General features: G+C 53.6%; 5 protein-coding genes across 5 annotated transcripts; 1 reads left to right on the forward strand and 4 right to left on the reverse strand.

The window, feature by feature from the left end:
• Window positions 1-1,484: 1,484 nt before the first annotated feature.
• CLUP02_01261 (uncharacterized protein) lies at window positions 1,485-1,937 on the reverse strand (the record flags this gene model as incomplete). The annotated part of the gene is made up of 1 exon (XM_049280303.1): window positions 1,485-1,937. One exon carries the CDS (start codon window positions 1,935-1,937, stop codon window positions 1,485-1,487), a length of 453 nt encoding a protein of 150 aa, XP_049136260.1.
• Window positions 1,938-2,900: 963 nt separating this feature from the next.
• CLUP02_01262 (serine/threonine-protein kinase nrc-2) lies at window positions 2,901-5,897 on the forward strand (the record flags this gene model as incomplete). Its single annotated transcript, XM_049280304.1, has 5 exons — window positions 2,901-4,275; window positions 4,336-4,635; window positions 4,694-5,072; window positions 5,125-5,508; window positions 5,795-5,897. The coding sequence occupies 5 exons, from the start codon at window positions 2,901-2,903 to the stop codon at window positions 5,895-5,897; spliced, it is 2,541 nt and encodes an 846-aa protein (XP_049136261.1).
• Window positions 5,898-6,702: 805 nt separating this feature from the next.
• Window positions 6,703-8,613, reverse strand: CLUP02_01263 (protein phosphatase 2C; the record flags this gene model as incomplete). The annotated part of the gene is made up of 3 exons (XM_049280305.1): window positions 6,703-6,820; window positions 6,885-7,889; window positions 7,943-8,613. 3 exons carry the CDS (start codon window positions 8,611-8,613, stop codon window positions 6,703-6,705), a joined length of 1,794 nt encoding a protein of 597 aa, XP_049136262.1.
• Window positions 8,614-9,633: 1,020 nt separating this feature from the next.
• CLUP02_01264 (polymerase) lies at window positions 9,634-13,275 on the reverse strand (the record flags this gene model as incomplete). Its single annotated transcript, XM_049280306.1, has 1 exon — window positions 9,634-13,275. The coding sequence occupies one exon, from the start codon at window positions 13,273-13,275 to the stop codon at window positions 9,634-9,636; it is 3,642 nt and encodes a 1,213-aa protein (XP_049136263.1).
• A 25-nt stretch (window positions 13,276-13,300) lies between these two features.
• On the reverse strand, window positions 13,301-14,514 carry CLUP02_01265 (uncharacterized protein; the record flags this gene model as incomplete). The annotated part of the gene is made up of 9 exons (XM_049280307.1): window positions 13,301-13,378; window positions 13,505-13,541; window positions 13,596-13,648; window positions 13,774-13,858; window positions 13,948-14,005; window positions 14,079-14,117; window positions 14,214-14,275; window positions 14,356-14,450; window positions 14,509-14,514. 9 exons carry the CDS (start codon window positions 14,512-14,514, stop codon window positions 13,301-13,303), a joined length of 513 nt encoding a protein of 170 aa, XP_049136264.1.
• Between the last annotated feature and the right edge of the window lie 360 nt (window positions 14,515-14,874).

A 14,874-nucleotide genomic window follows, 5' to 3' on the forward strand; every position in this document is an offset into this window, starting at 1 on the left:
ACAGTTGACGTGAATCACGGGCTGAGTCCTGGCGGCTATTGGAGGCGACGACAACACCATTGAGACGATACTGAACGGCGAGGCGAGCACGCTGACAATGCTTGTGAGGACCAAGCTTCATGGCATGGTTTCGGATGAGGGTTGACCGACTGCGCCTCCCTAGGGATGACGGAGACTTCAGGATAACGGGGGTATCCGCTGCTCAGAAGGCCCCTGGAAAGTCGTGCAACGGACTCGTTCGGCCAACTGGAAAGGCCGTTGAGCGGTCTCCCGCTTCCCCAGACGAGCATGGATGATTTGTCGAGGCCTCACTTGACGGGTAGCGGATGGGCCGGGAGAGTCGTCGTCGTCGCGTGTCTGAGCGTGATTATTCATTCGAAAGGGATGACTTGGCATTGCGGCTCTTGCTAAATTAGACAGTTCAGGCTGATGCAGGAAGGGAAGGGAAGGGAAGCAGAAAAAAAAGGCGCCAGGGACGAAGTCTGGTCGCATTCCATCTTACATCATCGGCGGGGATGTGCGGTGTTTTGTGGGGGAGATTGCTCAACGTTGCATGAGGAGGCGAAGGTGGAGTGACACCTCGGCATCCAGGGAGGGCCGCTGTTCAGGAAGAAACACGTCCCAGCCCTCCTCTCTTGCGCATTCAGGGCATTCGATTCAGCAGGGCGGCGGGAAGTAGGCCGGCTTACCGGGCATCAGTTGAATCGAGTTTCTTCTTTGCAGAGGTTTCGGGTGGGCGAAACGAACAATCGGAACAGACGAGATAGGATAGCACGATATCCCTAGGTAGAGCCGAGAGAGGACCACCTACACCAAAAGAAAAAAGAACCTGAAGATCGGTTCTAGAATACTTCCCATGCAGCATTACACGCCTAGTAAATCGACGGGCGGCCGACGGGCTCAGGTGCCAATGCAGAGGGAAAAGTGAGAGACTGGTTGAAGACTGTGAAATGATTCGTCGAAAAGCGCTGAACGCGAACGTGACAAGCCAACCACGCCAGCTAGGTACGGAAGGTGGCGATGGGGGATGGCGCCGCCGTGGATGCTCGCGACTTTTCTCTGCTCGGTCGAGTTCTGTCTTAAAGGCTGTAGAGTCGAGTTCCATGGTTGATTAACAAGCAGGCGGGAAACCTCTCTAGTGCCCCAGACGACTGGATCGCCGGCCATTGACCCGCGCTGTGTCGTGGTGGTGTGGAGGGCTGAAAATGGACCGATTGAGGGGGGACATAAGTACTCTGTTGTAACCTAACACCACCTGGGTACTGAGTTACGAGGGGCTGGAGTGCTAGCGCCGGATTGCACGACGGGTGTGGTTGATGGGAGCGTGTCTTGCAAAAAAGAGGGTTGATAGTGTGACAGTGTCTTATTAGACATTTCAGAAACAAGCTCGTGTAAGGTTTTTTTTTTCCTTTCCATCTCTCGTCTGTCCAAAAGTTGCAGCGGTAGACGTGGAATAGCCTGCGAGGTCAAACGCAATGAGGCTTTTATTTGCCCCGACATCTGTGCCCATTTCTGCATATTCGTCTGATGCTGGGTGTTTTGCACGAGCCCTCGAAGGGGGAGAAAAAAATATTAAACATGTCAACGGCGGGGACTTCCTCGTGAGCACGCAGAAACCAGAAAAGAGAGGGTGAATCAGAGACTGAGGTAGAAGATTGACTGCTGTTGTCGTGGGAAACATTGTTGTGAGAGCTGGGGCTCTGGCATGTAATTGCCGGTGAGGCTTTCGTATCTCGAGCTGGCGCCGGTGTTATCTTGGCTCTTGACAGTGCATTGGGCTTGCGCTCAGTAGTCAGTACCAAAGCCCATGTTGTGCGTTTTATTTGTCCTGCCTTCATCGTCGACACTGACCGGAGGGATGAGAACGCATGAATAAGAACCAGAACGCTCTGAAGCCAAAAGGGAGAGAAAGAAACTGGAACAGAAGGTAAAGGCATCAACGGTTGGGAAGAGGGCACTTGAGATAGAGTTGACGAGTGATATACCGGTACTCTCCCTCTGGTTTTGAAGGTGGTGTGGACAGACGGGACAGGATGCGTACCTTATGCATAGAAGAATCGAGATAGGTACCTCGAGTGACTTGCAAAGCCAATGACCCAATGGAATAACGTTAGCTGTGGTGAATGGGGGAATTTGCGAGGCGTGGAAAATCGTCGGGGAAAAGAGCACCAATCGCCGGATCAAATGCCCTTTTGTCAGCAAAGCCATGCCAATTCCCATTTTGCAAGCAGCCTGCCAGCCTGCTCGGACCTGACAAGCACACAAGCCTGGACTGAACAGAAAGAACAGAGGCACAGGACTCTGGACCAGCATTGTGAGAGGTCTTGACCAATGCTGGAACCTAGAGGAACCTAGGCCCAAGCCGGGCCCGCCTGAAGCGGAACATCCCTGCCAAAAAGCCGTCCCATTCTGATCCGTTGGTGGATGTCTTGTATCATTGGATCCTCTCCCCTCCCCCCTTGGCCATGCCACACAGTAAGGCAAGGCGATGAAAAGTCACCTGGTAAACTGCCTCTTTACCCCCCGAAGGCGCGCGTTTCCTGCTGTGCTGCCGCTCTTTCGCGTGGGCTGCCTGTATACCCACTGGAGCTAGGGATCCCCTGTGCCTCGCGGTGCACTGCCCGAGAGCCACTGAACAGTGGGCACAGGTCTCGTCCATCTTTATCCGCCCGTACATGGAGAGGAGAGAGAGAACGGCGGCGGCGGCGACTGAAAGAGCGAGACCCCAGTGAGGTCCCCAAATGGGAATCGAGAGTGCTCTGAATTGTGAGAGGAGCGAACAGATAGCCGTACCTAAGGTAGTGTAGTTCTCGGGTGACGAGCCAAGACCAGGACTACGACCAGGACCTCGACCTGGACCACGGCCACGGTCATCGACCAACGAGCGGGGGGGTTGATGGATGGTCCATGGTCCATGGGAAGTTGAGGTGTGGAAGCCGAAGCGTGAAGCCCGTCCGGAAAGACGCCTAAGCCCACCTCATATTACTAACTCGCTTTCGACTCTCTCCTCCCCCGTCCACCGCTCGCCTACCGCCTATTCTATCCGTCCTTGCCTACCACCACCACCTACCGTCAACCATCCCGTTCTGTCACCTACCTACCTGCCAGCCAGCCAACACCTATCTTTCTCTCCCGGCCTTGCTTGCTGCACCTCCTCCTCGTCCTCCACCACCACCCGACCCTACCTTACCTTTTCGACGCTACTTACACTCCGCATCCAGTCCCACGTTCCTCCCACCTACCTCACCCTCACCCTTCACCTTAACCTACTCACCTCCGACCTACCTCCCTACCTACCTCCCTACCTACCTGCATACTACCGTCGCCGCTCTTCTTCCGCTCCATCTCCTTTCCGCACTTCCGAACATCGTCGGTCCTCTTCGCACCTCTCCCGTAACTGTCCCGTCAGCCATGGCATCGGTCGCTTGATTGCGCACCCCCGAGATTCCGATATGCCTGCCAGCCGAACCCACCAGAATGGCGCTGCCCAGTTCAACCAGAAGCTGAAGAACCTCTTCCGCATCAACCTCAACAGCGGCGCCGACCGTGACAGAGAAAAGTCCTCCGCTGCTCACGTTCACTCCTCACAAGACGCCGCCGCCGCCCGCCCAGAAATCCGGAGCAAGTTTGGTAGCAGCTTTTTCAAGGGCACCGTCGGCCGATTGAGGACAAACACCACCGCCAGCGAAGGCAACCCCCTCGACGAGGCCCTCAGCCCGACCGCGCACGCGAATCCCTACTTTGCACACCAGGGTCAGCCGGGCCTTCGCCATCACAATCACGAATCAGTACCTCCTAGCCCTCCCGATACCCCAAATTTCAAGATCCAAGGTCCTGACGGCGGCCCCGAACAGCAGACGACGAGCGCCGGACGTGAGGAATTGGCAAGGAAACTTAGGAGAGTCGCCAGTGCCCCCAATGCCCAGGGCTTGTTCTCCAAAGGCAAGGGCAGCGCCGAGCGTCCCGCCACCGCCGAGTTGAGCAAGGACCCGTTGGTTCTCGACAAGGACTCGGGCACCCTCGAGATGGTTGATCCGTCCAAGGCGTCTGCCCCTAGCCTGGGCGTCCCCGACAAGGACGTCCTCGGCAACCTCCCACCCCCGAACCGTACGAGTCTCGCATTCCGGAGGACATACAGCTCCAATTCCATCAAGGTCCGCGATGTCGAGGTCGGCCCGCAAAGTTTCGACAAGATCAAGTTGATTGGCAAGGGAGACGTCGGCAAGGTCTACCTTGTCCGCGAGAAGAAGAGCAGTCGTCTCTACGCCATGAAAGGTAATATTCAATCCAGGATATCCGGTAGCCAAACCCTGACGTGTTGCTGACTCGCTGCAGTATTGAGCAAGAAGGAGATGATCAAGCGGAACAAGATTAAACGCGCCCTTGCCGAGCAAGAAATTCTAGCTACGAGTAACCACCCCTTCATTGTTACGCTGTACCACTCATTCCAATCGGAGGATTATCTGTATCTGTGCATGGAATATTGCAGTGGTGGAGAGTTCTTCAGGGCGCTGCAGACGCGCCCCGGCAAGTGTATCCCCGAAGACGATGCGCGATTCTACGCCGCCGAGGTCACCGCGGCCTTGGAATATCTGCATTTGATGGGCTTCATCTATCGCGACTTGAAGCCAGAGAGTGAGTTCGACGAGAGCCAGTTTCGCGCTTACCAATCTGTTGCTGACATACTATGCAGACATCTTACTCCACCAGTCGGGCCACATCATGCTTTCGGACTTTGACTTGTCGAAGCAGTCCGATCTCGGTGGAAAGCCCACAATGGTCATTGGCAAGACAGGTACCAGCACCACCTCATTGCACATCGACACTCGGTCCTGCATCGCCAATTTCCGCACCAACTCGTTCGTCGGAACCGAGGAGTACATTGCACCAGAGGTCATTAAGGGTAGCGGCCACACTAGTGCCGTGGACTGGTGGACCCTCGGCATCTTGATTTACGAGATGCTTTACGGAACCACCCCCTTCAAGGGCAAGAACCGAAATGCGACTTTTGCCAATATCTTGAGGGAAGACATCCCCTTCCCGGACCACGCTGGGGCACCTCAATTATCCAAGTAAGCTTGAAATGACGTGATGAAAATGCAAGTTGAACTGACAAGAGCGTAGCCTTTGCAAATCCCTGATTCGTAAACTTTTGATCAAAGACGAAAACCGGAGATTGGGTGCCAAGGCCGGTGCTTCGGATATCAAGGCTCATCCGTTCTTCAAGACGACTCAGTGGGCGTTGATTCGACACATGAAGCCTCCCATTGTGCCTGTTACTGGGCGCGGCATCGATACTGTCAACTTCCGCAATGTTAAGGAAAGTGAGAGCATCGACTTGAGCGGATCCAACCCGCTACAAGCAAACCTCAAGGGAGTTCCTCTGGATAGTGGCATGACGACCCCCGGTGGTGAAGTCGTTGATCCTTTCGAAGAGTTCAACAGTGTCACGCTGCACCATGACGGAGACGACGACCATCACTCACAACAGAGTGGACAAAATCACTCGTAGTCCGCTTCGTCACTGCATCCAGGGCAGTGACAGTGGCTGGAGGGCTTCGTGTGTAGGAGCGAGGCCAATTGAATTAGTCACGCTCATGACTGGGATCGAGCAAGAGATAGGATAACCCCCGAGAGAGTGTAAGAGCTAGGTGCTTTTTGACCAAGGGTACCTACGGCCACGGACTATTATTTACAAGCGACGAGATTGAAGAGAGATGAGAACTCACGAGAGGCGAGCTGAGCAAAGAGAAAAACGACCACAGCTCTTCGAGTTGAGGCAATCAACAAACAGGGCTGCGAAACCACGAAACCACGCTACAAAGGCCTTCGTGGTTCCCCCCTTCTCGAGGGCTATCCACGGACTTCTCACGAAAATATTTCAACCTGCAGCATAGGGTCTCTGTGCCTTCATCATTAGGAGTTTCCTGTTATTCATCATCCGTTTTCCCCGTTTTGGAGGGAAAGTCCTCCATTTGGCGTTTATCGAGTTTGGGAAACTGGGTTTTTTTTTTCTTTTCAAAGAAACGAGAGAACAGAAGCGAGAGAAAGAGAAAGGCAAGACAAGCGCGTGAGGATCGAGAAAGCGGAAGCGATGTGGGCTGTTGAGTGAAAATGAAAAGAAGAGAGAAAACTTCCATGGGGAGGGAAATCTTCTTTTTCTTGGTTTTCTGTAAACCCTTGCCATCATTAACCACGAATGAAACGTAAAAAAGCTTGAGAAATCATACAACTTTGCGTGCCATGAACGTGACATCCGTAAGGCAGACGAATAGGGGGGTTGACTAGGCATTCAGTCTCATCGGAAACTCATTCCGGCGAGGTCATGTAATCGGCCTCGACTTCACAATCATTTGTTGAACAAGGAGTAAGCCTCATGAACGGGGCCAAGCAAACCTCATTGAAAAACACTAGACTTGACTCTATCGCTAAACAGACATTGGTTTCTCTGAACAGGTAGATGCCTCGATCGGGTAGACATCGTAAACTGTCTTTCGCTTCCCAGAAACAGCACCTCTTCTTGCGCCAAGTGGGCGACAACGTCTCGCCGTACCCACCCAACCTCCACGATTCTTCTTCTTCTTTTACGCTGCCAGCGAGGTTTGGAGAAGCTAATTCATACAGACAAGATACAAACACGTGCGCTGATGTTGATGTCCCGTAATATGGTCGTTGCGGAAACATGTTTAACGAAGACGCATTCTAAAGCTTCGCCTTGACGGCTTGCTGCTTCGACGGAGCCGTTGCCTCCTCGTTGAGATTGACCGAGCCCGTCTTCTCACCGTTTCCGAAGAAAATCACTTGCACCGTCAAATCGTCCCTGTTTCGGATTGGTCAGTCTTCCTGATTCATGTGCTCTACCTCGAACTTGCAACCTGACTCACCTGTAGCGTCTCGAGAAGGGGGAGGGCAGAGTCAGCAGGGCGGAGACCTGCTCTTCGTTCTTGCCACCAAGGGCGTTACGGACCAAGTGCGTAGCCACGTTCTTGTCCTTGACGACGAACCGTTCGGGGGCGTCGGGAGAAATTCCCCACTGCTGCAGGCGGATAGGCGTCTTCTGGCCATCGACGCTCTTGTCGCTCGCCTGCTCGACGGGGAGGCTAGACTTCTTGGATCCGAAGAGCTTGGACCAGGTAGAATCAAACTGCGAGCCAGAGCCGCTGGCTTGAGTCTCGATCCACTTGCCGACAAGACCAACGACCTCCTCGTTGGTAAGCATCTCCCACAAACCGTCGGTAGCCATAACGACAAAGTCACCATTCTCAGGCTCAATCTTTGTGGTTGTGACGACAGGCTCGGCAGTGACGTACGGGGGCGTCTTGAGGAGAGGGGAAGCGGACCGGGCAAAGAAGGATTCACGGAGTCTGTTGGTGATCTCGCGGCTCCACTTGTAGCTAGCATCGCCGAACGCGCGGGTCGGTTCCAAACCGCCAAGAACTCGGCCGTTGTGAACGACTCGGTCCTCGCCAGGGTGGAGCTTGCGAAGGCGGGCTGCCTCATCGGGGTTGCCTCCTGTTTGGTCAACAGAGAGAGCGGTAGCTGTCCACTTGCCAGACGCAGATCGACGGCCGAGGACCGCTCGCGAGTCGCCAGTGCAGGCAACTCGCAAAAGCTTGGATCTGCTGTCGTAGAATGACAACAGGGCGCAGGAGCCAGACAGGGCGGGTGCCAGCAGCTCTGCAGCCATAGTCTTGGAGCCGGCTTTGAGAACCCTCTCGACGCTCTGGTTGACAATCTCGTCATCCAGACGAGTGAAACCAAGCTTGATGGCGGTATCGATAGCATCAGCCGCAGGAGACAGGTCAGCGGATGACTGGTAGGTCTGGTTGAGCTCGTTGGCAACGGAGGCAATCAAAGTCTGGCGCAGCTTTGCCGAAGTTGTCCAGCCACTGTTCAGTGGTTAGCAATCATCAAAGATAACGCCGCCATAATGTTCACTTACGCATGGCCGTCAAAGACGCCCCAGAACATCCAGTCGTTGCTCTTGCCGGCAGCACCCGCGGCCTGGTTCGGCACCTCGACAATCTTCTCGGCATGGTCGTCTTCGATGGGATCGTTGCTAGGAAGCTGGACAAGGTCGTAACGCAGTACGCCCTGTCCTCTATTGACGAGGAAGGACTGCTCCGTCTTGCGCAGCTTCTCGGTAGCTTGTTCGGGGGTCAGCATCTCGATAACCTTACGGCCGTCGTCGCTAGTCGTCTTGGATATAGGCCCCTCTCCAACAAATGTACCGGTATGCAGCTGATCAGCGCCTACGACGAGAACAGAACGGGTCGGGGCAGCATCGCCGCCGGCATTGGATGCGGTGGTGAAGCTCCTCGTCAAGCTCGATGCCTTATCGAGACCGGTTCCGTTGTAGGAGTACCAGGCGCCGTAGCCGACGAGGGTGGACACAAGGGCGACGGAGAAGCGGCGGATGTACATGGAGGACTTTAGCGGCTGGACGGCATGCTCGGGGTGGTGTTGATACGAGGAGGAGGATCGCAGGCCGTGGCGGGTAGCGTAGGACGAGGAGAGGTTATGGTCCAAGAGACCCCGTCGGCTGTTGCGTGCGAAACTACGAGCCGTACATCGGTAAGTTGTCCGTAAGGCCCTCACTGCTGCGCGATGCATTTGGGGCAGCGAGATGAGAGTGAAAGGCGGTTGGACTGGAAGGCGATCCAAGTCCAGTAAGGAGTGTAGAGAGAGCGTCGTGGGAGGGTTTGAGGAAGTGAGCTACCGGCGGGCTGCCAAGACGTCGTGTCGTGCCTCAGGCCGCAGGCGGGCGTAATCGAGTCTGGGGAAGCTGTAAGTAGGTGCAGTTGAGTGCAGCACTGTGGACCTTGGTGTCCCGTATTGGTCAGGTACCTTGTGCCGCCTATCCTGGGCCCGCGATCAGTGGTGGTGATTGCTAACTATAGCAACGTCAGAGGAACAACTCAATATTGGCATACAGGTTTGCTAGCGCCTACAACGGGATCAAAGACGCCAAATGTGTCGTCGGATGTTTCAGGGATTCGTTTGTCAGTTTGGTGAGAATTCTTTGCGTTGCGTACGACAAACAAAGTCAACCAAGGGAGTACGATACCTACTTCACCTGTCTAAGGTTGAGCCTTGAGGTAGTAGTGGTGGGTACGCATTACTGCCTTAGCTTCTGGCCGAGTGTTATCTTATCCGCAAGACCCCACTCAACTTTAAGGTAATGTAAGGTAAGTGGAGGTAAGGTATCCGCAGCTGTAGTCACCTCACGGAGTGCCCTAAGGTGGCTCAGAGAGCCTGCTTCACCATCCTCAACTCTTTCTTTACCTCGTGCATGTATTATGTTCGCCCGGCATTCAAAGCCGATGTGCTGGATCACCGGAGCATGCTAGCGTATGAAGTTTTACTTTCGACGCCGGCCGCAGAAGATGTTCAGTACAGGCCACGGCATGTGGGCTATAATCACCTGAGTGTGTCTCTGAATGAAAGAAGTATTAAACTGCCTCGCTATGGACCATGCCGTCATTCCCATGTCCCTTGAACTCATATGCCTGCTTCTTTTGAAGCCCTTAACCCCCACCTTAAGTAGCCTCCATAAAAACGCCTTACCATGAGCAAGCACACCTTGCTGGAGAAACAATCAACTCTGCTCATCGACCCTGCTTGCCCTGTCCTTCACATCGCATTGGCCGTCAAGTGTAGGTCTGGAGGCACCTGCCAGCCATGGGCCATGGCAGAGCGTCTGTACGCATCAATGGCCTCACCGACGCCATAGTCGGGTCCTCCTCCAGTCATTTGGCCTGTTCCCTGGTACTCAAGTCTAGCTGGAAAAGGCTCGAGATTGCACAGAGCCAAGCGAACCTGGAGTAGAACACTCTCCATACTGCTCGCAACAGACCAACCGCTGTTCGTCAGAAGCTCCATGCACATGGCACCGCCAGCCGTGACATGACCACCACCTCTGCGCGAAAAGGGTAAGAAACGGGGGCGAACGACCCGGACGAAGGGGGGCGAGTGAGGGAACTGGCGGCCAAATCGGATCTCGAGGACGATGCTCTCAACGCCCGCTCGCTCCATATCCTGCGCAAGAGGCAAGGACTTTTCGAAGCTGTGCAGCTCAACGATCCACTGAAACATGTTTGTAATGTTGCTAAAATCGATGAACCAGCCGAGCTGATGAAGAGGTGTTGTAGCCTGCACCTTCTGTAACTTGGCAAGCTCTTTGCCAAGGACCTTTCGCCCCGCGTCTGAAGCCCAGCTCGGGGCCGGCAGCTGAGGCAGTGTCGTTACGTCAAGTGTGCCCGGCGTGAAAGAGGTCTTGTCTGGATCAGTCTCCGGTTCGGCATCAAGGACGACTGTATCGGCGTCTTTGTTGTCGTTCTCTGTCTCCTTTCGGAGGTCCATGATCTTGTCAAAGTCATCTGGCTGGTCGTCGCCCGAATCATCCGTGAGGATGATCGGCTGAGACCACGAGGACCCTGGAACAACGGATTTCTGGCGCCACTTTGGCAGTGCTGCAGCTGGGATCTCCAACACGGTATTGTTAATCCCCACCGGTTGCCACTTGGGATCTTGTAAGATGTACTCCGGCTTCGTCTCTGGCTCTTCTTCGTGCTTCACTGATTGGTTCCGCTGAATAATGAGGTAGCGGCACTGGATCCAATCAACCTCGTCGACAACATAGTACGGATGAACGGATTTGAATCTTTCCGGACGGTTGATAATCTCGCAGAGACCCATAGCGGCGTACAGCTTGAGTTCCGAACCCGCCCATGATGTCTCGTTGCCCTGCTTCATGCAGTAGCCCAAGCTTGTTGCGAAATCGCGGGCGAAGTACACTCCATGACCATAGGCACGCCCATGGAGCATTTGTTTGAAGTCCAAACCAGTCCGGATGATACTGTGCCAATTCCCGAGCGGGCTCCCGTGCCATGCAAACATCGTTGGGTATCTTTGACTCGCCTCCTTCTCAAGCTCTTTCTTGAACCGATTCTCTTTCTCAGGGGATCCTTGGGCAAAGCGGAATTGCATCCAATCGTCACCCAATCCGACGAAGCGTTCCTTTTGTCGAGCCTCAGTCGCTTGAATCCCGCCAATGTCAAGGTCAACCGGCTGGTCAATCTGTACAATGAGCGAGCGGTTGGAAGCCACAACCCATCGAAGCAAAGCCAGAGCCGACTTGGATATCATCTTGTACTTAGATAGAGACCAGCCTTGGTGGCTAAGAAGAAAGTCCCGTAGGTATCTGATGGGAGGGATCGTCTGCACGAGAATCAATAACGCCTCCCTCCGATACGCTTCGCTCAGACTGTCGAGATCATGATCGTAGAGATATAGCTCAGCATCGCCCTCCTCATCATCGATGTGTTCTTCGTGATAGACGTGTGTCTCAAAAGGCGGTTGAGTATACCCGGGGCGCGGTTGAACAACTGTACTATGGTACGTTACTTTGTCGGTTGATATGAGACGATCGAACTCAAACGCTTTGCCACAATCGTTGCCGCTGTCGTCATGGATCGTGTTGACTGAGGTGATGCGGCAATGGTGCATGTTTAGATCTTTCCCATCGCGGCGCAAAACACGTTTGGCCAAAATGATCATGTCTCCCGGTCGCAACTTCTCCAGTTTCTCGGAGAAGCGCACGTTGAACTTCCCAGCAGAAATTTGGGCCCAGACTAGAATTCCGGAATCTTCTACTATCTGCGGCTGCATTGGGGCCTGAATCGGGACCTGCATCGTTGTTGCCTGGAATCTGTTCGTCGCGGACGTGGAATCTCCTGGTGTGACATGGCTCGGGACGGGGACTTTGATAGACAGACCTCGCGGCCATTCTCGAATTCGGCCACTTTTCAGAGCAGCAGCGCAGAAACTGATCAACAGGTCGACGACATAGGGACGAGCGATGATGTCGTGCTCAGTACTGGGACCCATACCTAAAGCCATATACTGGAAGAGACAGAGAGGATCGTTGCAGACGTACGGCTTGAGGGCAGTAAATCCAGGTTCAGTTTTGCGATGGCATACGAGGCAGTACTGCGTGCTTTTGACAAAGTAGCGCAGAGCGAACTGCATCGCAATCAGGGGCAAGCTGAGTTCTTCGCGCGGCGATGGGCCCGTATCCCGGGGGTTTTGTCGTACGTAGTCCTTGTTGAGCGATGTGAGAGCTGACGTCGAGACTTGAGCCTCTTCTTCAATCGAGCTGCCGGCCGTTTGGCTTCGCTTCGAATCGTGACTGCTTTGTGTGGAGCTGTCGACACGCAGGTGCCCTTCTTTGGTCATCTCCTCCATCATGTCCTTTGCGCGGTCCCAGGAGACACCATCATCCAATCGAGTCTTCAGCAGGGTGGCAAACTCCTTATTCAGGAAAATGTCCAGCGATTCCGAAATGGGCATTGAGCAAAACGCCGCCTCGCGAGAGGTCTCCTTCGGCAGGCCGTCTTTCTCTGAGATCTTCTTGGCAGTGTCGAGATTCTTTTGGAATGGAATGAGTGCTGAGTGAAGGGTGGGCTTGAAAGAGGCGCACTTTCCCAAACGAAACTGCATAGATTCCGAATGACCTGCGGGAAGCTTCGTAAATGTTTCCACACAAGGATAACCTGCATCGTACTTGAATAGCAATACGATGTAATCTGAAGCGCTAATTTCCCAGGCCTCTAGTGTGTCCTCGCTAATCCCCAGGTGTTCGACTAGAAGGGAAAGTGCGAAGATGCAACTTTCCTCGTGTGTGGCAGCGTCGCCCAACAGAGAAATCTTGAAACCGGCGTCTTTGGCTTTCTGAAGATCGTCGATTAGGCGGCTAGGGAACTTGGCTAAATGGCTTGGTGGTTGCGGAGTAGCATCACCGCCAAAATCAATGCCGAAGTCAATATCGTCATATTCGTAGTCCTCGTCGTCGTACTCTTCTTCGTCCTCGTCTTCGTAATTGCCGCAATGTTCGTCGTCGTCAATATCCGTCATTTCCACATCCGAGCCTTCGTCAACGTTCGCCGAGTTGAGGTTTGAGCTCAGCTTCTTTGAGATAATTACCAGCGTCTTCAGTATGGTTCTGCCCTGACTGAGGTTGGGAATATCGTCAAGGACTTTGAAAACCGTACTCGAGACAGATTCCTCCTTGGTGTATGCCACAAAGCCAGGGCCATGCGGGTAGTCGTCCACATTCAGGGCAGTAAGGCAAACGGTGAGAGGAGATGGCAGAGCATCATGGGAAAGAACGAAGGTGAGTTCGCCGTCATCATCTCCTTTCTGAAGGCCCGAGATATGCTCAACTTGCTCGCGGGATGCCTGAGCCAGATCGGCATTGAATTTGTGGCGTGCCATGGTGAAGAATAGTGGTGTAGCAATGTTAACATGCGAAAGTGATATTCAGAAGTCGAGTTGTGCCGCTTCGATACAAAAAAGTAACCAGCAGCGGCCGCCTTCTCTAGGAAGAATGTTAGCCAAGCAATGAATGTACACCGCGGGGTACAACTGGTTGTGCGGGAGAAGTGTGATGGAAGGGTCAAATGGAAAAAGAATACATACGGGAAATCGCTTGGCTTTAAAAGACCTGGAGGAGTGCAAAGCGACTCTTGAGGGAGTATCTCCTGGAGCTTCACACCAAAGAATAGCCAGTGAAAGAAATAGAGAGAAGTGCTCACAAGCCGATGAGTCGCATGTTGAGTGCCATCAATCGAGAAATTGAGACAATGTGCTAGGCTTTGGACGTAATCCCGAAAAATTTCGAGGACGTTCGAGGTAAGGTAAGGTAAGGTAGTGTGGGAGGTGGTGAGAAGGAAAGGTGAGGGAAGGGTAAGGCAGGTACGTAGGCAGGCAGACAGATAGGCGGACGGGACGATAGTGGAGAGCAACCCGGGCAGGCAGGCGGAAAGAGGAAGGAAGGCAGCAGTGACTGACTACCTGCCTTTTGAGAGAGATGATGGGAAAAATCGAACCAGATGGCAACTACATCAAATTTCAAAGTGTTGCGTTTGGGGATGGGCTAGGGGTCACAAATCGTGGAGATCGGAGTAATGGTGATAGAAGTTGGGCTTAGTGCTGTCCAATACCTCTAGGATTACGGGAGGACGAACGGGGCATACCTAGCAACAATGGAAATGGGGGTTGTACATAAGTAAACAGACTGTTGGCTGAGGCATCCGTCAGCCTGGGTAGAAACGGGCCTACGATTCACCTGCAGTGACATTGATGGATGGCATAGAGAAGTGGACCAAGGCAATCACGGTGCGGCCCCCAATGTAGGCCATTCTATTTCGTACCAGGCCGCGAATTGTCGAACGTGACGCCCAAAGACAAGGCACCGTTATGTCTTATGTCCCAACTTGTTGGTTGAGATCGTTGGGGTCCAGAAGTTACCTCTAGTACCCTGTAGGCTTTCGCCTGCTGCCTACCCCCTGCTACCAACCAACAGTCTGCAACGCTGTACCAACCGCCGTATTCCTGTTCCAGAAAGATGATTGGGCATTTTCAGCAAATGCAATCTCTCTCTGATTTCCCTACTGCATGGTCTTTCCCAGGTAACTCAGGGCCGAGAGGGAGTCGAAAGCTCCCCACAGGCATCTAATGAGGACTCTATATTCTCGGAGCAGAAAAAACGGCTGTTCTTATCAGACGTTGCTGCATCCGGACACGGCCCCACGCCGGCCTCATCTAGCGGGGTTCGGGCGGTCCCGCATAGCGACCCTAGTTTTTGATACACTTTTTTCGATATCAAGATGCCAATAGTTGCTATTCTGTCCCCGGATAAAAAAGACGACTTTGGAGAGACCCTGCAGCTGTATTTTTAGTGTCGAAATACGGGCGTCTCTTGATAATTAGTAAAAAAACACAGACTTACATCGTTCTCTAGCCATGCGCCTTATCAGGCGTCAATCGCCTGCCCTCCTTAATGATTGGGAAAAAGGTATGAGAGAATTGGAT

The sequence above is a fragment of the Colletotrichum lupini genome, chromosome 1 (assembly GCF_023278565.1).
Source record: "Colletotrichum lupini chromosome 1, complete sequence".
Classification (NCBI taxonomy): Eukaryota; Fungi; Ascomycota; class Sordariomycetes; order Glomerellales; family Glomerellaceae; genus Colletotrichum; species Colletotrichum lupini.